Raw genomic sequence first — 22,893 nt, 5'->3', positions numbered from 1 at the left:
TATAAGTATTTCTACTTTTGTATATTTCAATAATCCCCAGTCATTTCTGATAGAAATCTCTTGTTCCTCTACATTCATATTTTATTACTATATAATCCCGTTCTACAGTTTTACAGTACTTATCACCATAAATATAACTGAATGTCATGTCAGTAGTCAGTGTTTCCAGGATCGCATTAACTGCATACAACTACTGTATGTCTCTGTCTCTCTACGGTGGGTATTTTTACCTTCCGGTTTCAGCTCTACAAATGAGACAATGCACAGAAACCATAGCAACACACACCCTAAACTGCACAGCACATGATTTCAGTTGTGTCTTTTTATAGATAATGATGATATCATGTTTCAGTATAACCTGTTTTACATTCCATCCCAAATACAGCATAATAATTACTGTCCTAAATACCGTTACAAACAAGCCTTCACCCTCGTCTCCAATATTTTCATTTTTAATTTATGCTACTGAGTAATGATTTTCTTTCAAATTCTGATTTATTGTGGCTTCATTCAGCTTTCAGTTAGATATTCAGATATTTTAGTTAGAGATTAAGGCACCATTTTCTTGAGAATGCCATTCAATTTGACTTTTTTTTTTTTTTTATGAATTGTCAAAACGTTTAGTTTGCTTTTACTTCAGCTAAAGTAAGCTCTACCCAAGCCACCTGTCTCCTCCTCAGAATATCTCTCAAATCTGTGTGTGTAAAGGGTGGAGGAGTGGTGGAGAGAGAGAGAGGGCAAAAAGTGAGTAGGTTGTGGAGGGTGGTATACAGGAAAATCCCCCATCAGCATAAAGCCAGTCTGAGGAGTCAGGCATCTATAAGCTGATTCAGACCTCTGATGAAATCATGCAAATAAACACAGGGGATCAGCTCACCTCCAGACTGTAAGTAAATCTTACCTTGTTACTTAGCATGCATGCTTATGGGTATTTCAATGTAAAGGCCAAGAATATTGTCCATTCTGCAGCTAATACATGAATTACTGATAATCTACTCGTTGGGCTTCTGCCACTGGAGTGTGTGTGTGTGTGTGTGTGTGTGTGTGTGTGTGTGTGTGTGTGTAAAGCTTTCAAAAATGCAATTTTGCTGACATTTTATAACATCCTGTGTGATGATTGTTTCCGGGTCAGAAACTTTACAGTAGCCATAAACTAGATCTCCTTCGAATCCTCTAAAATCGTACATGACTGAGATCTAAATTTGCATGACTGTGGTCAGTTGTCAGTATATTTGGGAACCCTGGTCTCCATGACAGGAATATTTTGCAGACCACTTGGTGTTGGCAGAGATGAAACCATCCTAAATGAGAATTCCTGCTTTATATTTAGGATACTGAAGATACGTTGAGAGTTTTACATGATGGTTCAAATCCCATTTGGTTACATTTGGTTTTACCACAGTCATGATGTATGATGAGCCGGCTTGTCCAGTGTTTTAAGTTAAAACAGTTATTTCTTAATGGATATTCTTCTTATAATAAAGTAGGCCTAATGTGGTGGTACCATGGTACAGTAATGATATCAGATGGTAATAGCACGGTACTTCAATAAATACAATGGCATTGGACATTTGTTGGACAATGGCATATAGACTTAACTGGGAGTCAAGCTAAAATGTAACAGTACAAAGATCCAGAAAACTACTAATGTACATCCTCATATTCCCCTCCCAAACTTTCAGGCATGTGTGATATGGGTGATAAATAGAGAGAAGCATGATATACAGTATATGCATCAGGTCAAGGTGCAGGTTCATAGACCCTGCTGAAGTGCCATGGTGTAAACTCTCACAGCAGCGGGTGTTGAGATCTAAATGTGGTGCCGACTTATCTGACCCTTAGTGAGCGCAGTGTGACAGGATAACCGACTGTGTCCATCTCTGCTGGACTTTTATGGTCGTCTAAGAATACACAGCATAGATTTAGTCTTCTGTATGTGTTCTATTACATCAGCATACCGCTGCTGAAATTATTTATGTTTACTTGAAACTCAATATGTTTTTAAGTGCATTTGTAAGATTTATGGCTCTGTTAATGACTGTTAATCTTTTTCTGTCCACAGATACAGTATATTTGAGTATGCATTTGTGAACATTCAGATATGTAAGATCACTTTAAGATGGTTATGGAAGTGTGTGTTGGTTTCTAATGCAGGTCTCATGTGGTTATGGACTCTAAACTGAAAGCACTAAGGAATTACGAGCATTTTGAACCTGATAATACAGAGGAACATGAAGATCCAAGAGAGTACTGCTATGGTAAGCCTTTTTAATTCTGTGAAAAGATTAAATTATTACTGAGACAAGTCTTGCAAATGAACACAGCATGTAATTAATCATTTAATTTCAGTAATGAAAATTCTCATAATGATTTAACGTGTTAATGTTGCTATGACATATTGATAGGATTTGGTCTTGGCAGACTAGATCTGCTATGCTGCTGCTGCTCCAGAGCAAGTATGAAGACTTGCTACAGCTAGAACATACACATACATACTGTGGTAGAATGTGAACATCCTGTTGCTGCACAAGTAGACAAACACAAGACATGCTGCATTGAGCATGAAAGACATGCTGCTGATGCTGCTGCTGTTGCACAATTAGACATACATATAATCCCCATGTAGCAGGAGGGTTTCAGAGAAAATAATCTATCTTTGTCTTACATTTAAATTGCTCAGTTTCGCAAGTTGATTGGCTAACAGATTACAAGTCAAAGGACCTATCAGTTTACACCATGTGAGCAGATTGGCTTAACACACCAAATGTGAGCAAGACGATTGGCTAGCAATTGGTCCAAAGAACCCAGAAGTTGAGTTTCATGACTGAACTTCAGTCATAAACACTTAAAGAGGTGTCGTTAGAATTGTGTAGACAACTATGTACATTCTTATATTTTCTAATGTGAGTGGTGCCTAAAGTCAAAAGAGCACACCACAAAGTTTCTATAATATTCTATTTCTTAGATATAAGTCAGGTCTGTCTAAAGTCCCTTAATGTAAATCTATTGGATTTTTTCACACATATTATTGCTCACCAGGTGAGAATCATTTTTGATAATTTGAGGTATCATTTATGTGTGTAGTATATAAGAGTTATGAACTGAATTTCAAATTTTATGATTAGACCAAGCACCACTAATGATAATATTTGATTGATATATTGCCTTCTCTCTCTCTCTAGGTGGATATCACCCAGTTCAGCTGGGGAATGTCTTTAATAGGAGATACAAGGTTCTGTCAAAGCTGGGCTGGGGATATTTCTCAACTGTATGGCTCTGCATTGACCTCAGGTGTTGAAACTTCAGAGTTCTTTGTGATTGTGTGAATGTTACCTTTATGTTTGCGCCATTGTATCTGTTTCCCTGTGTATCTGTGTTTGTTGCGGATAAAGTATGAGTTTGTATGTGTGTTTTTAAAACCTCTTAAGAGTTTGTGTTTGTGGTTTTGCAGGTCACATAGGCATGTGGCAGTGAAGGTGTTGAAGAGTGGTGCTGGATTCACTCAGGCTGGCCAAGATGAACTGACATTACTGCGCTGTGTGAGTTTCTCTCTCTCTCTCTCTCTCTCTCTCTCTCTCTCTCTCTTTCTTTCTTTCTCCAGATATCTTCTTCTTTCAATTCTGTGTGTGCATATATCTCAAAATTATCTTCCCTTTCTCCAGGCCAGTGGTCTCACAGCTCGTAACCCTCTTCGAGGACGTATAGTGCAGTTACTGGATGAGTTTAAGATAGCTGGTGTGAACGGGATCCGTATCCTTTCATGATAATATAATATAATATAATAAATGCAAAGCAGATTCATTTATTTGATTTAAAATCTCTCAAATTATTCAATATACAGTGGGGTCTGAGACCACTAGTCTAAATGCTTCTGTTTTTCTGTTTTTGTTTTTTTATATATATATATATATATATATATATATATATATATATATATATATATATATATATATATATATATTATTTAATAAGCATTACAATTTGAATGGGAATTTGAACTGAAAAATTGACATGAATATCAGAATGTCTTATTACTTGGTATGTCCTCTTTTTGCTTTAAATGAAAAGTTCAGCCAAAAATGAAAATTCTCTCATCATTTACTCACCCTCAAGCCATACCAGATGTGTATGACTTTCTTTCTTCTGCAGAACACAAAGATTTTTTGAAGAATATTTCAGCTCTGTTGGTCCATACAATGCAAGTGAATGGTGACCAAAACACAGAAGCTCCAAAAAGCACATAAAGTCAGTATAAAAGTTATCCATAAGACTCCAGTGGTTAAATCTATGTCTTCTGAAGCAATCCAATCAGTTTTGGGTGAGAACAGACCAAAATATAACTCGTTTTTCACTATAAATCTTGACATCAGCGGTCTCCTTGGTGATCATGATTTCAAGCTCGATTATACTTCCTAGCACCATCTAGCACCTGCACATGCATCAAGCACTAGGAAGTTTCATCGAGCTTAAAATCATGATCATGCCTAGAGACAGCTGATGTCAATATGTACAATGAAAAATTAGCTACATTTATGTCTGTTCTCACCTAAATCTTCAATCTTCAAAACCTGAAGATCCTCTCATCCCAGCATGGTTTGAGAATGTTCCAAATAGCATCTTGTGTGCTTTAAGGGAAGCAAGGAAATCTTTTGGAAAAAATTTGCTTATTTGATAGTGAATTAAGTGCAGAGACAATTCAGAATCCAACATTTTTCTTCTTCACCTTAGATTTCTATGTTAAAATCATGTCAACAAGTTTTGAAAAGTTTTAAATTTTTCAGTGTGGTCTCAGAAATTTGGACCGCACTGTATATTTTTTACACTTGGATCAGTTTGTCTTGTGTCCTACAAATGTTTTGAATAGTTGAGTCTTGACCACTATGCAGATATTTGTTTGGTACTGGAGTTGCTGGGGCCAGACTTGCGCTGCTGGCAGGTGTGTTTCGGTAATCCAGGTCTATCTCTGATCTGTGTCAAACGAGTCATCACACAGGTGAGACATGCACTGTCAGTAAGTCCCAATGTTATAATTCATACCTGCCTAAAACAGTCACTGCGTCCGAATAGCCATCTTTTCCTACTACAGTGTATAGTATGCCGAAAACAGCCAATGGTGTAGTATGTCCGAATCCTCAGTATTTATAAAACAATAAGCAAGAAATACCCTGGAAGACCTACTCTTTCTGGTGAGATTCTGAAGTACGGATTGACTGGATACTTTACTATCCCATAATCTCTCGGGAGCTGAGGAGATGTCATGTTATTTAAAATAATGGTGATGAACTTTGAGTCGGACGGCCCTTTTCAACTGTAAGTGCTATTTATACTAAGAAAGTTGTTCCTTGTGCTTGAATGGTGCTTGTTTTGTTTTTTTCTCCCCTTTTCTCCCCAATTGGAATGCCCAAATCCCACTACTTAGTAGGTCCTTGTGGTGGCACGGTTATTCACCTCAATCCGGGTGATGGAGGACAAGTCTCAGTTGCCTCCGCTTCTGAGACAGTCAATCCACGCATCTTATCACGTGGCTCACTTTACATGACACCACGGAGACTCACAGCATGTGGAGGCTCATGCTACTCTCCACGATCAATGCACAACTTACCACGCACCCCATTCAGAGCAAGAACCACTTAATTGCGACCACGAGGAGGTTACCCCATGTGACTCTACCCTCCCTAGCAACCGGGCCAATTGGTTGCTTAGGAGACCTGGCTGGAGTCACTCAGCACACCTTGGATTAAAACTCACGACTCCACAGGTGGTAGTCAGCGTCAATACTCGCTGAGCTACCCAGGCCCCCCTAAATTGTGCTTGTTTAATAAAACCAGAGTAGATTATTTTCATGGTTGTTGTAATTACGTCATTGTGACTAGGAGGAGGGCGGGGCTGGGCCATGAGTCCACACAGCCGGCCCCCAATTGGGCTAATTAGCCGAGGAGAGGGATAAGGCTGAGCCGGATGTGGCAGTTTGGGAGAGAGAGAGCCACACGCAGCTGTCGTGTGTGTGTTTGTGTTTTGTGCCTTTTTGTTTCATTAAATATCACTTTGACTGTTCAGCTGGTTCCTGCCTCCTCCTTGCCCATCCTTAACCATGTTACAGTCATATTTCTGGGTCTTGGGACAGAACCCACGTCCCTGGATGAAGTATGTTATAAATATATTCATACTACTCGCATGCAAACCTAAAGAACATACTATTAGGTCTGCATGTACCTACTCCAACAGTACGTGTTTTTGGAAGCATTTAGTGTTTCCCAGTCCTGGTGTACCCCCAACACTGCACATTTTGGAAGTCTCCCTGATTTGAAACACCCAGTTGAGGTAATGGAGTCTCTACTAGTGAGCTGATGAGTTGAATCAGGTGTATTAGATTAAAGAGACACCCAAAATGTTTAATGTTGGGGGTACTCCAGGACCAAGACTGGGAAACACTGGCCTAAAACATAAAGACCACATATGGGCCAAGGTCAACACGAGTTATGTAACCTGAAAAACTGTGTCTCTCTCAGGTGCTTGAAGGACTGGTGTATCTTCACACCCACTGTAAGATCATTCACACAGATATAAAGCCTGAGAACATACTGCTGTGTCTCACACCACAGTCTCCAGGGGGCGCTCTGCAGACTTCCTCTTCAGCCATCAAAGCCACAATTCTCCAGCACACTGGTAAGAAAGTCATTTAATGTGGATGAAGTGAATTGCATCACTCACTGTAATGTATATCATATACCACAAAAGTTTTGCGGCTGTATTAGGTGAGAAAGCTGTTGTCTTCATGAATACTTAATAGGAAAAGATGGACAATCTGGAAACTTGGATAACATCATGGTGAAGATTGCAGACCTTGGCAGCTCATGTTGGGTGGTGAGATTCTCTATGTTCATATAATCCATTCATAGAACTGGGGTCAAATTTGTCATAAAGGAATAGTTCGGCAAAAAATTTAAATAATGTAATTTAATCTACTAACCCTCATGTTGTTCCAAACCCAGATTACTTTCTTTCTAATTACTTAAAAGTCAGTGGATATTGCATCACTTTAGGCCCAAAAGTATCATAAAAGCAGTCAATGCAACTTGCACTCATCAACGTGCAATTATCGTCAAGATTTTCACCGAAAAATGGCTTAAATTTTGGGACACAGTCTTATCCAAAGACATTTTTGATGCACTGAAACCATTTTGGAAATGTTATTAGATTAAGTATCTTACACATTGATAGACTACAAGCAGTGCATGAAGCACATATTAAACTATTTTGTGTTGTTCTAGTACAAACACTTTTGTCAAGAGATCCAGACCAGACAATATCGCTCATTGGAAGTTCTGCTGGGATCTGAATATGGACCACCAGCTGACATCTGGAGTGTGGCCTGCCTAGTGAGTTAACAGCCTTTTGAAAAATAAAAAAATAAATAAATAAAAATATATATATATATATATATATATATATATATATATATATATATATATATATATATATATATATATATATATATATATATATAATTTTTTTTTTTTTACAAGAAAATTTGATAATGAGTTTCAAATAGATACATAATAATGGTTTAGGACACCATGTTGTATTTATATATATTATTATTCTGCAACAGGCATTTGAGCTTGTTACTGGTGATTCCTTATTTGAACCCAAAGCAGGGCCAAATTTCTCCTTAGAGGAAGGTAAGTTATTTATAAGTCACCATCAATTTTTTTTATTAACAAAACAGTTAGGATTTATGATGCTGACAGTTTCTGTAATTTGTAGACCACCTCGCTCATATTATTGAGCTCCTGGGTAAAATTCCAGTGTCAGTGGCTCTGTCGGGTAGATATTCCTCTAAGTATTTCAACGGCAAAGGTGAGCAAAAATTTTTCCTCATTTATCATGATGTGGTGACTTGAATCATTTTCATCCCTTATAATGTAGGAGTGGTTGGAATTTTATTACTGAAGTCAGTGAATTGGTTATTCTCTAAAATTGGGTTCATTATTTCTTCACCTACGTTTTCATTGTTACACAGGTGACTTGCGGCGGATCGCTGTCCTCCGTGAATGGGGGCTTTATGAAGTACTTGTGGAGAAATATCACTTTCTTCTCAGGGAAGCATCCCTCTTCTCTGATTTCCTGTTACAAATGTTGGACTTTCTGCCACAACGGAGAGCCACAGCAACTCAGTGTCTCAAACATCCCTGGCTAAAACTGTGACCCAAACATTCCCCTTCCTGACTTTTTGTACTCTTGTTAGAACTTCAAAGTAGTAATCCTCTGCTACTGTGTTCCATTTCTGCTGATTTTAATTTTAAAAATCATTGTACAACATCATATGTTTTACTGTAATACAGTATAAGAATGACTGTTACGGTAATGAGAATCATCTTTGAAAATAATGGAAATAGTAAATGTAGTATCTTAATGGTCCTAAATGTAGATTTAATTTCTTTAAGCATAAAGTAATATCATGTAATTTTATTATTTTTATTATTATTATTTTGTTTTGGTATTGATTTTGGGTTAAATATGACCAGGACATTTTCTTGACAGGGCTTGTGAGATTCGCTCATTTTGTAAAACAACGCTTTGAGGGCATGAAAATGATTTAAAGTTTTGAATGTGTTTGATTTACTGGCATATAAGCTACATTCCTCTTTTAAATAAGGCTTGTAGTGTAATTCTGTGTGACTGTTCAAGCTAAACTCAAATAATCACAGCTTATTTGATTATTGTTGCTGACCATGTGCATCCCTTCATGGCCACAAATTACCCATCTTCTAATGGCTAATTCCAGCATAATGATGCACCATGTCACAAAGCAAAAGTCATCTCAAACTGGTTTCATGAACATGATAATGAGTTCACTGTTCTTCAGTGGCCTTCCCAGTCACTGGATCTGAAGCCACAATCAGCATGAATGTGCAGCAATAAATCTGAAGAAACTGCATGATGCAATCTCAAAAAGGAATGTTTCCAACATCTTGTAGAATCCATGCCATGAAAAATTGAGGCTGTTTTGAGAGCAAAGGGAAGCCCTACCCAGTATTATATTGTTCCTAATAAAGTGCTCAGTGAGTATACTTTTGAGAAACAGCCTGTTTGTGACACCATATTTCACAATATATCTTTACATCAAAGAAACCTTAATCTCTCCCATAATAGCTTGTACAGTTACCATCTGTTTGTCCATATGAATATAAGTTTTAGATTCCAATTTATTCAGCTAGGACAGAACAGCAGGTCTTGTTGTTGGGCTGTGATGGATCAGTACAAAATGTTAGCCACCATAGGCCTACATGCTGGATTTATAATATAATATTATAATAATGTACAAAGTAATGTACAAAGACAACCAATAAAGCAATAGATCATATAATAAAATTAAGAAGAAAAAAAATACTAATAAATGTTGGTTTATAAAAACATAGTTGCCACGTTATGTTGTATTGGGGGTTACAGGACATGCATTGGATTGGATTGGTGGTGTAATATAAACACTTTATTGCTAATCCTGTATATATTTAAAAAGAGTTTCTAACATAAGAAAAACATATGAACAGGAATATTGAGTCAGAGCTATTTATAGGTTGAGTGTGTTGCCTTGTCCTCCAAATTGAGTTTTAGCTCTACTCTTTTGTCTTTGGCCACCTCCATAGCAGCCAGGTCTTTGGCAGCTCCGATCTGTAGCTCCTCCACCTTTCTATGTTTATCTTCCTGTTCAAGCCATCTGCAGTTGTAATAGTTCATGATGAAGAGGAAAACTCCTGCTACCAGCATCATCACACCACAAGCAAAATACATGTATGTGTGGTCATTGAAGATGTCCACCAGTAAAACTGAGGAAGAAATGTGTCAATAAACTTCCTTTACATTATAACAAAGTGAGAAAACAGTAAGTAAATGAAAATATATTTTTTTATTTTAGGGCAAACTAACCCATTGTGGTCTAAGCCAGTCTTTTCAACAAGGTTATTTGTAGACTTAACAGAGATCGGTGACCTCAGTAGGACAGGTCCACATTCAATAATAGTGACAAGCCCAACAGCACTGGATAACTGCTGGGTGCCAACCAAATCCATTAGGACCTCAAACAGAAAAGCACACACCATTCCAAAAGCCATTCCAAAAAACACAGCATACATTACCAGCCTTATATAACCTGGTAAGAGTGGACACATGAGGTGTAAAATGCCATTATATGCCACGGCAAAGCTGAAGAAATACTGGATCTTGTACCTGATCCACCTTGTGTTGGCTATCAGACCCGTTCCTGGATAGGAAAACATGTCCACCAGAGCAAATATGGAGAGCAGGAATACTGCAGAGTGCTCATCTATCCCCCTGATGCTTGGCATAAGGTGCCAGGAAGACCACCGGGGGAGAAAAATCCAAAAAACATGACCACATTCCCCACTAGGTAGATAAGGAAACCTCTGTGTTTAAAAAGGGAAATGTCATTGAATTGGTTGACCTTCGCAGCACAGCCTGACTGCTTGGACGTCTCTTGTCAACTGACCAGTCCAGCTTCTTGTGGGGCAATGTCCGCCTCCCCTGTATGGTTCTGATTGGTGGTTTGGCTCACTGGCTGTTTTGTTTGTATCTTGATGGGCAGAGGTGGGTAGAGTAGCCAAAAACTGTACTCAAGTAAAAGTCAATTACTTTAAAAAAAAATTTTTTTTTACTCAAGTAGAAATAAAAGTACTAACATAATTACTTGAGTAAGAAAGTATCCAATTAAAAGAGTAATCAAGTAGTGAGTAACTCGTTTCTTTCACAAATGACAAAATGGACATTTACTCCCCTATATTCCATTATATAATACACAATTAACATGTATTACAGAATTATTATTATTATTAATGGAAATTCTGTCATCATTCACCATCATATTGTTCCAAACCCGTATTACTTTCTTTCATCCATGCAACACAATAAAGAGATTTTAGACAGAATGTTTCCTGAGTCACTATTTACTTCCAGTGAATGTTTTTTTTCTCCATATTTTGAAAGTGAATGGTGAGTGAGACTGTCAGTCTCTAACATTCTGTCTAACATCTTTTGTGTTCCACATAATACAAAGCATCACACTGGTTTGGAACAACATGAGGGTAGGGAAATGAATATTAAATATTAAATTACGACTGAGCTATTACTTTAAAGAGATAGTTTACCCAAACATAAAAATTCTCTCATAATTTACTCACCCTCATGCCATCCCAGATATGTATAACTTCCTTTCTTCTGCAGAACACAAATTAAGATTTTTAGAAGAATATTTTAGCTCTGTAGGCCAAACTTTTGATGCTCCAAAAAGCAAATAAAGGCAGCATAAAAGTAATCCATAAGACTCCAGTGGTTAAATCCATATCTTCAGAAGTGATATGATAGGTGTGGGTGAGAAACAGATCAATATTTGTCATTTTTTACTAGACAGCAGGGGGCGATATGCAGAGAAGAATGTGAATCACCAAAAACACAAGAAGAAGAATGTGAAAGTGATCTGTTTCTCATCCACACCTATCACATCACTTCTGAAGATACTGATTTAACCAATGAAGTCTGATGGATTACTTTTATGCTGACTTATGTGATTTTGTTTAGCTTTAAAATGTTGCCACCCATTCACTTGCATTGTATGGACCAAAAGAGCTGAGAAATTCTTCTAAAAATCTTCATTTGAGTTCAGCAGATGAAAGAAAGTCATACACATCTGGGGTGGCATGAGGGTGAGTAAATAATGAGAATTTTCATTTTTGGTGAACTATCCCTTTAAGGGCTCTTGTCAGATCTGGATGAATTTGTCAATAAGAAGAGAGGTTTGGAAACATTTCTAGTAATTATTATGGTGAAAATTTGAAAATGTCCCACAAGGACATTATATAAAATGCTGAAATATAAACCAAAGCAAGATTAATGCCTACTTTTGCTATTTCATAGCTTTTAAAGTCCTGTGTGGATTCTTAATTCAGTGTAGTTACAGTTTTCAGTGTCGAAAGAATTTAGATTATTAGTTCTGTATAGTAGTACTGCCGCTCTCTAAATGCAGAGTACGCAGCCTAGTGCGTAGGGCACCAACCCTGGTCGCAGAACACTCACCGTGTCTGAAACTGCCCCCTATCCACTATATAGTGCACAGTTTTGGGTGTCTGCCATTTTGTAGGAGTGTCTGAATTCTGAGTGAGCCACTCATTCCCTACTTTTGTTCACTCATTCTTACCCACAATGCACTCTAATTTCGATAGTACATTTGATGTACACTTGACGATGGATAATTGCCCACAGTCCACCACGGGGAAGACGTACGAGCTGGGATTTTACTGCTTCCTTCACTCCTGCAATGTTTTATTTCATGCTGAATATAGTAAATTACTTTTTGACAAATCATAACAAAACATACAGATACATTTTAAAATGTACTCTTTATTTGATCAAATGTGTTTACTCTTTATATTAACACACAGTATATATTAAAAATGACAAACAAAATGAAGTTTTATTGTATTAATATATTATTTAATAAGAATAACAAGTAAGGACCAAGTATTTTAAAAGTGCATTTGTGACGTTGTTTCTGCGACAGACCCAGAGCTCCCACACAAATATACAAAGTGTATATGCGACCGAATTCACTCACTCATTTCGTTCACTCACTGCTGAGATATAGTGCACTAACTGCCATTCACTATATAGGAAATAGTGAACAAGTGAATGATTTCTGATATAGCCAGTCTCTCTTCACCATACAATCGCCTCGCGTCCGCACATCTCTCACGCGCGCGCCCCTCTCTGTGCACGCGCAGAAATGCTGTCTGTTCGTGCTCCAGCTGTCAATCACGTGAATGGCAGAGCAAAAGGCGTTTATTTACACTTAACTTGGATGTTTACATTGTAGTGTTACTATCAGAAATAATTAATAATTATTTCTTTAGTTATTAATTAATATTTAAATTAATTAATTGAATCTAACTCATTAAAACCTCATATGGGGCTCCAGTAAATGTAGTGTGCTACGTTTAGGAGCGAGTTTGGTTATTAGCAATAATTAATAATTATCAAAGGTAATTATTAATTATTAAAATCAGTAGAACATTGATGAGAATCAATGTTAGCTTTTTTAATCCTTTAAATCAACAATTATCAAAGATAATCGTTAATTGTTAACATCGATGAAACATTAATTAAAATTAACACTAGCTTATTGATCATTCAAATTCAACAATCATCAAAGATAATTATCAATTATCAAAAATCAATAGAATATTAATAAGGATTAACATTGACGGGGCACTACCCTGGAATCAGGGACTAATAACCAGATAGTAAAACAGTCTCAATATTAGATTGTTCTCTTAGGAAAATCGACATCCGAAGAATATCGATTTTCAGGAAAAAAAACAATGAATGAAGGTTTGAATCCGAGCACTGACATCCCGTCCGCATGATACAGGTGTATGCAAAACAAACCAAAACACTTCTCTTTGTAATATAAACAAAGTTTATTTATGCAGTAATATCAATTAATAATTAATACAATGCAGTCAATAAACTTCCGAATTACAACTACAAACTAAACAGTGATATGATTAGATATGGAAATAAAAATAATCCTATAACATATAAGGTGTGTGTGTGACAGTGTGTGTGTGTAAGGAGGGACGCGCACAAAATGGCGGACGTGACTCTCGTGGAGAGTATGTCACACGAGACTTCTAGCCAGGGAATATGACCGCGAACGGGGGCGGTGAGAAACCAGTCAATGGTGTCTACCAGTTACCACGTGTATCCACTTGTACGATAGCTTAGGGACAAAGCTGGGTTTTAGCATTAAGCTATCTAGGAGCCAAAAATGCGTGCCAGAATGTTTGTGAGGGGTCGCGTGCGTGTATGTGTGTGTGTGTGTGTGTGTGTGTGGTTAGTACGAGAGAGAGAGAATTGACGGCCCTAAAGCCGATTTCGTGATCGTGGGAGAGAAAGCAGCTGTTAGTTCATCGCTCAGAGACGCAGTGGAAGGCTCGTAAACAGTCCCGCGTACTTTGACTCTTTAACGGATGAACTCAGTTTACCTGTCTCACCCGCGATGGCGAAATTGCACAATAGTCCAATTTGGTTGGACCACAATACAGCAAAATAAATTCGTGATAATTAATACCCTGAGTATTAATAATGAGCGGACATGGCGGTCCGTAAACTGTACAAGCAAAAACCTTGAAACACAAGAATAACACACTATAATATTCTATCTCTGCCCAGACGTAAACCTCTTACTTGAATCGCATGAGGACACAGGTAGAATGTGTTTTCCTCCGTCCTTTAACTCCGTTTCCTTGAGGCTCGGGTGATGACGGGAGGCCGTTTCCTCGCTCTGTCGGCTGGCCGAGAACTGCTGGCGGAGAACTCAGAAATCTTTAATCTCTTCATTTCTGTAGGCAACAGGAACGCCGCCCATTGTAAAGAAAAAAAATTTAATTTGAAATTTACTTGAGTGAGAGTAAAAAGTACCCACTTTTAAACCTACTCTAAAAGTAATTTTTTCTCAAACAGTTACTCAAGTAAATGTAACGGAGTAAATGTTGCGCATTAATACCCACCTCTGTTGATGGGTCTCATAAGGGATCCAGCCATACAGCAGCTGAGCAACAAACTTCCAAGGATGAGGAAGCTCCCTCTCCATCTGAACTTGTCAAATAGAAACTGGTTAAGAGGAGCCAGGGTGGACAGAAATACCGGGCTTCCTGCCATAGCCAGACCATTAGCTACTGGCCGTTTCACAAGGAAGTATTTACCAATTATTTTAAGAGCTGGTTGTAGGTTAAAAACTAAGCCAAAACCTGTAAAACAAAGACAATTTTGATGTTCATTGTCACTAAATGAATATTTCCAATAAATATATTTTTCTAAAATCTATAAACAAAAATAAGAAAAAGCTAAAGCTAAGCAAGTTTATAATAGCATATTTTACATTATTTATCCTGTATATTTGTAATGTAATCAGCTCAGATTGATTCGGTGTGCAGTAGTAGTGAGAAAACTTGTTGAATCCATATGACTTTCTTCCTTCTGTGGAAATTTTGAATAATCTGCTGGTCGCTCTTTTCGATTCAATTACAGTGAATGGGGACTGGAGCTTTAAACCTTCAAAAAGGGCACAAAAGCACAATTAAAATATTATAAAAGTGGTTAATATGACTCAAGCATGAAATTCCAAGTCTTCTGAAAACACTCGATAGCTTTGTGTGAGGAACAGACTGAAATTTAAGCTGTTTTTCTCTGAAAATCTTCTTGACATCTGCCCTAGGTCTCCTTGGCGCATTCATTAGAGAAGTAGCGATGCCTGCTTCTTGAACTAATCATTCATGAGTTGGATCGTTTCAACGAATCCTTTGATCTGGTTCACGAATCAGATTGATCCAGTTCTCGAGTTCAGCTCACTGACTCAATAATCATTCACAGCATTGAACAGCTCTCTGTAGGGGAATATTATTATTATTATTTTTTTTTTTTTTTCCCTTTTTCTCCCAATTTGGAATGCCCAATTCCCAATGTGCTTTTAAGTCCTCGTGGTCGTGTAGTGATTCGCCTCAGTCTGGGTGGCGGAGGACGAATCACAGTTGCATCTGAGTTGCCACGTGCCCCGAGAACGAACCACATTATAGCGATCACGAGGAGGTTACCCCATGTGACTCTACCCTCCCTAGCAACCGGGCCAATTTGGTTGCTTAGAAGACCTGGCTGGAGTCACTCAGCACACCCTGGGATTCACAAGAATAACACACTATTTCACTCCAGGGGTGATAGCCAGCGTCTTTACCACTGAGCTACCCAGGCCCCCGGGAATATTATTCTTGAATAACGACTTAAATTTTAATCTATTCCTACCACAAAGCTATTGTATGGGTTCAGAAGACTTGGAATATAGCGCATAAGTCATATGGACCACTTTTATGATACTTTTATAGTGCTTTTGCATCTCTTTTTTAAGCTTGAAAGCTCCAGTATCCATTTGTTGTAATTGCATAGAAAAGAGCAACCAGTACAGTCTTAAAAATGCCTGCTTTCCTGGTCTATGGAAGGAAAAATGTTACGTTTTGAACAAACAATTGACAGTTTAATGATGACAGAAATTTCATTTTTTGGTGAACTATTCCTTTAACACAGAATATACCTTTAAACAAGGAAGACCCAACTGGAACCACTGACCTTGGGATTCTACTACTCTTTGAACATAAACATGCACATGCAGGGGAGGAACTGACACTGACCAATCAGCTTATCACGTTTCTTGCTGGCAGAAGACCAGTAGCTCAAAAAGGCTAAATTAATTGCAATATGCTACATAAATCACCTAACTAATTGGACTAATATTAGTCCCCAATTTGTCTAACAAACGTTGCGGACCTCTCCTAATCTTAAAGGATTTGGCTTTTGCAGATTAAACTTTAAAGGAGACCTATTATGCCCCTTTTTACAAGATGTAGTATAAGTCTCAGGTGTCCCCTGAGAATGTGTCTGTGAAGTTTCAGCTCAAAATACCCCACGGATCATTTATTATACCATGTTGTAAATGTCTCTTTTTGGGTGGAATCAAAAACACGCTGTTTTCGTGTGTGACTCTTTAAATGCAAATGAGTTGCTGCTCCCCACCCCCTTTCTGGAACAGGGTTGTGCCTTTACAGCTGGTGCTTTGGATACTATAGCAACAACAAATCAGAACCAATATGACTGACACTGTAAATACCGGAGTGTTTTTCAGCCATTTAGCAACGATGGATGTGCAACACAAAAATATACTGTAATGACGTTAGCTATGCGCTATAATGAGACATGACATTTTAGGGGGTTGTCTTGCATCATGCGATTTGCAAACATTCACAAAATATAAAGTGCGATACTTACATCTTCAGGATATAAAGCTGGAACACGAACAGTTGGTACTGATCCTTGCTTGAGAATCAAATATTTAGAAAAACCTGCTTTATATTGACCCTCATTCACAAAGCAGTCCGGTGTAAAATGATTTGCACAAACATACACAAATTTTGGTATGTTTTGGGGCACAATTTCTTCAAAAACAAAACTTGTCCACTGCGTCTTCAGTGGCTCTGATGCCGGGAATACATGAAGACTCTAATGTTCACTTTTACAGCCAACAACAGAACACTTATGATGATTACAAAGCTGAGACATTATTCTTCTCAATGTAGCTGCTCCAGCGTGGAAAAAAATGGCAGGCTGTGTGTCCATCACTCAGGGGAGGATCTATGATAATAGGGTGGAGTCCGTCACCAGTCGTGGGCAAGGCCTGCTCTAAAGTGACGTCACTTTAGAGTGGATACCAAAACCAGTCATTTTGAGACACTGTTTTTGATTAATAGAAATATAAGAAAGAGGAGTGGGTGGACTTTTAACATTGTAGGGTGGTTGTGTACACACACTGCCGACTCGCATTTGTTCAAACACCATGTAAAAGTGAATTTTGCATAATAGGTCCCCTTTAAAATATGTACCTCCAATGACTCCCACGCATATATAGAAATGCAAAATGGTAGTGCCAAAAGAAGCCCCCACCATTAGTCCACCAGCCTTCACAACTGGGCGGCAACCATAGCGGTTCACTAGAATGCTGCAAGTGGGAAATATGAGAGGAACTGGAGTAAAATAGTGGGATGCACATATTAGATCTAATGAACAGGTTTGAAACCTAAACGATGAAAACTAAATCAGGGAATATAAGCTTTGTTTGTATGTGACTACAGCAAAGAAAATTAAAAAGCTCTGGTTTATTTTGCAATCACAAGGACAAAGTGATCTTTGATTTGGGTGCCTCTTATTTGGTTACTTCTAGTACATGCTGAATCGCTCTGCCTGTTTGTGGGAGTACCTTTAATGCCAAGCAATGGCTTGGCTTTCCAAGAATCAATTATTTATTCAAATAATCATAGATAGACAGATTGACAGGTATGACAGACAGACAAACTGGAATAATAGTGTTACATTTGGGTGAGGGAAGAAAACAAACAAATGATTAAAAAAAATACAAAAAGTATATGGAGTTCTTCACTCCTGTCCCAGCCAATAACCACAACAGGCTGCAATAATGGTGACAAGTTTATTTTTTTATAAACAAAATGAAGCATTAAGACTTCAAGAGGGGACCAGGCCAAAATAATAAACAAAAGGGAGTCTAGCTGATGGGAAGCACAAACTATTTACCCTTACAAATAAAGAAACAGAAAATTAACAAATCTAGTCTCACTCCCTATCTAGCCATAAACCGAAGAAAACAGGGTTAACAACAAAAATGGCATCCACCTCTCTACTGCTTCCATAAATGTTAATGGCTGGAAATAAGCACACACCCAACAAAGGACTTTATACCCACAAGGGTTAAAGAAAAGTAACAGTTTACCATTGAATGCAACTTCAAGTTCTTATTAACAACAGCAACTAAACACAAGCTCTACACATGCTGAGGCAAGAAGAAAGAGTCTCCTCTAGCTGCCGTTCCACCTCAGCTTTATCCACATGTTCTCATGTTGTCCACCAATCAGAGCAGCTCAGCATTTGACCTTAATCATTGGCAGCTGATGTCAATTAATCTGGTTGGGGAAAATGATAGAGAAAGAACACAAGGAAAAACAAGAAAGACAACAGAAAATATACAAACACTGTAAAATCAATGTACATCAACTGCTACATCCACAGATGTAACAAGGAAATAAATTAATAATAAAGAAATACAGACAGACAGATAGATAGATAGACTGACAGGTATGATAGATTGATAGACAGACAGACAGGTGTGACAGACAGACAGACAGACAGGTATGATAGACATACAAACAGACATGACAGACAGACAGGTTTGATAGACAGACAGACAGACAGATACACAGATACAGACTCCTGGATTTCTTTGAAGTAGATTGTGAGAGACTTGAGGAAGGTGTAAGTAAGAGAAGCTGATGGAGATGAAAGACCCAAACACCACAGCCCAACCCCAGCCTCCATCTAGAGGAGTATAGCCCAGGTTTGTGTTAGCAGATGGGGGCATGTTTTCATTTGTTCCTCTCTTAACGAAAAGAAATACTAAACTCTACCGTTTTAAACTTTATGAATTAATAAATATTTTACTAGAACCCCTCTATAAATGAACAGAAACAGGTGTATGTTTCCACAGTAACTTTTTATTACACTCCATTCCTTTAAAATGGTTTAAACTTGGTAAAGCCTTTCCTAAAATCATCTAAAAAATGACATTTGTCAACATTCTCAATAGAAATTAATTATTTTGCACATTCAATTAAACAGTTATCAATTGATGGCTAAATTTGTTTATTAAAGGAATTTGCCGTAAGTTTAAAATGACTGAAAAACTTTGCAAATGACAGAAAACACGACAACAACACAGAAGTCACCTGCCCTCTCTACATCAATTGGCAAATCTTCCCCCAGCCAGCTGCATGTTCGTCGTGTCCTGCTATATTTTATTCTTATCAGGGGTCTTTCTTCTATGCACCTCCATATCACGTCATCCTTCAGCTTTTTTCAAAGGGTGAGTGTGTGTGTGTGTGTGTGTGTGTGTGAGAGAGAGAGAGAGAGATAGAGCGAGCAAGTACTGAAAATAATGTTATTATGTGTCCAGAATTTGTCCAGTCAACACAGGTCAGGTCCTGTCACAGTTATTCCGCATCTCTCCAGTAGAGGTCAGTGTTGTGTAACTTCCAATAGCAGGCAGTGCTGTTTGCGGCCTACCTAGTCATGGCTTTTGCTCCTATTTAGTAAGAAGAACATTTGTAATTAATTGCTTAAATTTTAATGCAGCTATCTTAAAATGTGAATAAATTTGAATACAGGAAAGACCAAAGAAACATAGGCCAATTATGTTATGCCTGGTCACTTATTCATGATATGAACTCTGAAATCAGTGCTTGCTAAGCCATATATACATATATATAGTGTCAAATCAGGTTTTACTGTTTGACCACATACCAGTATTTTTTTTTTTTTTTTTTTTTTTTAGAAACACCCAGCATTTAACAAACTCTTAACAGATGAAAGAGTTCAGGGAAAGGAAAGTGTAGGTCTATTTTCTTTGAATTTGCATTGATTCCTGAAATAATAATGGCTTGGCACATTTCCTATACTGTATTTCTTATGTTAACAATATGTTAACATTCAACATAATCACTGATAACGTGAACATTCTAAATGTTTCTATATTTTGCATGAATTGGTTGCAGCAATGTGCACAGGAAGTTAATGTGGTTGCACTATTTTCGTTCAGTGCTGTTTTTCACTAAAGGAGTATCGCCTGTTTCTCAACAGGCTACGGTGGGGGGAGGGACTAAACAAAGGCCTACAGACCCACATGCAGTCCAGAGAAACAAAAGAACTTCAATGCATTCCATGAAATGACAGGATTCATGACAGATCCGAAACAAACGCACACTTAGCTGCCATTTAACCGTTGGTCTGGGCAAACAAGAGAGGTTTAGGGTGAATTTTGAGGGAGTGAGGCCTAGTTCTCTCTCTCCCTCTCTCCTCTGTGTTCTTTCCCACACTCACTGCTGATCCTGCCCGTGCTGAACAAAGATAATTACTCAGGAAGCGCTTCGGCCAATCAGACGAGACCTTACATCCTGCTAGTGGGAGGGCAGCCAGTCACGGCCCTGCTCTGATCAGACAGGCCTGAGCCGTGAGTGTGGAGGGGAGAACCCTCCCTTGTAGTCTAAAGGCTGAGCCTGTCCTCCATGTTTTATAAGTATTGACATTACACTGTTTCAGCCATGCATCCACAGAGGTAAGCCTGATGTTTTATTACGTGTATCCTTTTTTGTCATTTTACTGTTTTGAACCACTGCTAACACTGTGAATTGCAGATTTGATTCTCCAGTGAATGGAAAGGCCTTGCACAGGCCTGTGTCTCAGAAAAACAGGGCAGAGGAGGAAGGAGGAGGCAGAGGGGGCAGAGGGGGCCTACCTATCTCTCCTAAGCTTTGGCCTGTGCTCTGCTTGGTCACATGGTTACATTGCAAACTAAGTCAGCTATCACTCATTGCTGAACAGGCAAACAACTCTCTATGACTCTATGACAGACAGTCATTTCTGTATGTTACAGAGCTGGGCCCTCTGTTGGCAGAAAGGAGGGAGGGGGGGTCATGGGGTGGATGGGGGGAGGGGCAGTTGGGTTATGTACATTTGTAAGCCGATTGCCTGTCCCATTGTTTGTTTGTGTCACAAGCCACGCTACAGAAAATGGAGGCATCTGTTAGGGCCTATTAGAGAGTTGAGGGCCCGAGGTGTGGCCATTTTATACAGAGGCAGGATGGGTAAATCAAGACAGGACATGATCTACTAGTAAGAATAGAGAGCCCAATTCATTGCATACATCAGTGGTGTTTGTGTTGGTTTTATATTTCCAGGTAATAGAACATTGTAGGCATTGCATTAGCGAAGGACACATTATTGTGTCATTCTTCATTTAGTCAATAATTAAAGCTAAATCTGCTTGTTTTTGTGCTGTGAACACACACTTAGGAAAGAAACAGATGATACAGAAATTTGCAGGCTTTTTACCTATAATTTAGTTCTATCATAGACGGGTTGCTGTGTCAAGTATGATTGCAAAAATAAGAGCTGTCGTTTTGCCATAAATATCCATGGGGTTTTTTCTGAGCATGGGCTATTCAGGGGCAAAGCTTTCATCAACTGCATGCAAATCGAGCAAAACAACTTTATTTTCCATAGGACAATATTTAACAAACCTGCTTTAGCACTTTTGTGCTTATTATATCCAGACACAATGGCAAAAAGCCATAAGACTGGTTGATATGAGTTATACTGTAGTATAACTGTAGTATACTGTCTTTCATTTTCTTTGAGTCAACAATTTTGCACTGCTCAATTGTAAAAGCACTGAATTTGATCTGTCATTTTGTTGCCTTAGCTTTAGAACCATGGAAAATTTTACATTTAAATGTAAAATTTGTAAAAACTAAAACATAAAACGGATTCTTCTTGAAGAGTAGGCTATGACACCATATAACAGCACTTTTAAAAAGATTGCTTGGATGATATTCACATATTATTCTTTTAGGTAAGAGATTTAAGGTGAAGTTAATAATAAAATAGCACCGGCACACATACACACAGCTGCTCTCAAAGCCCTGATCACCAGACAAAACAAGGGAGCACAATTCACATGAGACCGAAATCTTCCTCCTGAATTCCCAGTGGAACGGGTCTTTCTAGTGATATTTATGGCTGTGCTTCAAAAAACCCCATCCAACATGTATCATATTTCACCTGTTTATCAAACAACAAGCGACTCGCAGGTGAATTTGTCGCAATTATTCACAATTAATTTAATTCCCCAGTTCTTCCTACCCAGTTCTCTTTATATTGTTAGTCTTGCTTCTCTCATTGGGAAAACGTGTTTTGTTTGTGTTGGTACAGTACAGCTAAATTTTTTTGTGTGTTCCCTGGGAGATTATGCCACTGGGATCAGGATTCTTGTCCAGGAAAATGCATCGTAAAGGATTGTAGTGATTGGATTCACGCCATTCAGAGGAAATGACCCACAGTGGTTTGGCATGGTTGTTTTGCCTGTGTTTCATCTGCAAAGGGCAACGTAGAAAAGTCATATCATATCAGCATCAACATCTGTGACAGGAAACAACTGTTCTCCTTCAAAGTGACTTCTTAGATCATTGCTTCCCTTGAAATGACTTGCAAAGCAGCCACAAACCTTATTTTAACGGCCAGAGAGTGCAGTCTGGGAGGAAGGTTTGCTTTGCCTGAATGGCACAACATTTGTTTGCATGTTGATACTCAAGTGCATTGCCGCTGCTCTTGTTTTTCTGAGCTGTGGCTCTTGAGACTGACCTATATCGAAGGCTT

General features: G+C 38.2%; 3 protein-coding genes across 5 annotated transcripts in view; 2 read left to right on the top strand and 1 right to left on the bottom strand.

Moving 5' to 3' along the window:
• Positions 1–770: 770 nt before the first annotated feature.
• On the top strand, positions 771–9,087 carry si:ch211-220i18.4 (SRSF protein kinase 1). The gene is made up of 12 exons (XM_051662314.1): positions 771–886; positions 2,155–2,258; positions 3,183–3,291; positions 3,452–3,539; positions 3,663–3,750; positions 4,887–4,993; positions 6,510–6,666; positions 6,791–6,864; positions 7,272–7,379; positions 7,613–7,682; positions 7,768–7,860; positions 8,024–9,087. The coding sequence occupies exons 1-12, from the start codon at positions 849–851 to the stop codon at positions 8,206–8,208; spliced, it is 1,221 nt and encodes a 406-aa protein (XP_051518274.1). The 5' UTR covers positions 771–848; the 3' UTR covers positions 8,209–9,087.
• Positions 9,088–9,239: 152 nt separating this feature from the next.
• Positions 9,240–19,045, bottom strand: slc16a7 (solute carrier family 16 member 7). The gene is given in 9 exon segments (XM_051662309.1): positions 9,240–9,826; positions 9,976–10,337; positions 10,339–10,371; positions 10,373–10,495; positions 12,298–12,326; positions 14,583–14,822; positions 17,499–17,639; positions 18,828–18,945; positions 18,947–19,045. Coding segments are annotated over 9 exon segments (1,401 nt in total). The 3' UTR covers positions 9,240–9,570.
• Positions 19,046–20,670: 1,625 nt separating this feature from the next.
• Positions 20,671–22,893, top strand: part of prkcbp1l (protein kinase C binding protein 1, like) — a 36,383-nt gene continuing 34,160 nt past the window's right edge. For all 3 annotated transcript variants that reach the window (XM_051662294.1, XM_051662285.1, XM_051662283.1), the window contains exon 1: positions 20,671–20,794. In XM_051662294.1, coding sequence (XP_051518254.1) covers positions 20,781–20,794 — 14 coding nt within the window. In that variant the 5' untranslated portion in view covers positions 20,671–20,780. The remainder of the gene's footprint in view (positions 20,795–22,893) is intronic.

This window comes from Myxocyprinus asiaticus, chromosome 29 (assembly GCF_019703515.2).
Source record: "Myxocyprinus asiaticus isolate MX2 ecotype Aquarium Trade chromosome 29, UBuf_Myxa_2, whole genome shotgun sequence".
Lineage (NCBI taxonomy): Eukaryota > Metazoa > Chordata > Actinopteri > Cypriniformes > Catostomidae > Myxocyprinus > Myxocyprinus asiaticus.
The sequence above is the reverse complement of the archived record's forward strand: the minus strand, read 5'-3'. Positions and strand labels throughout refer to the sequence as shown.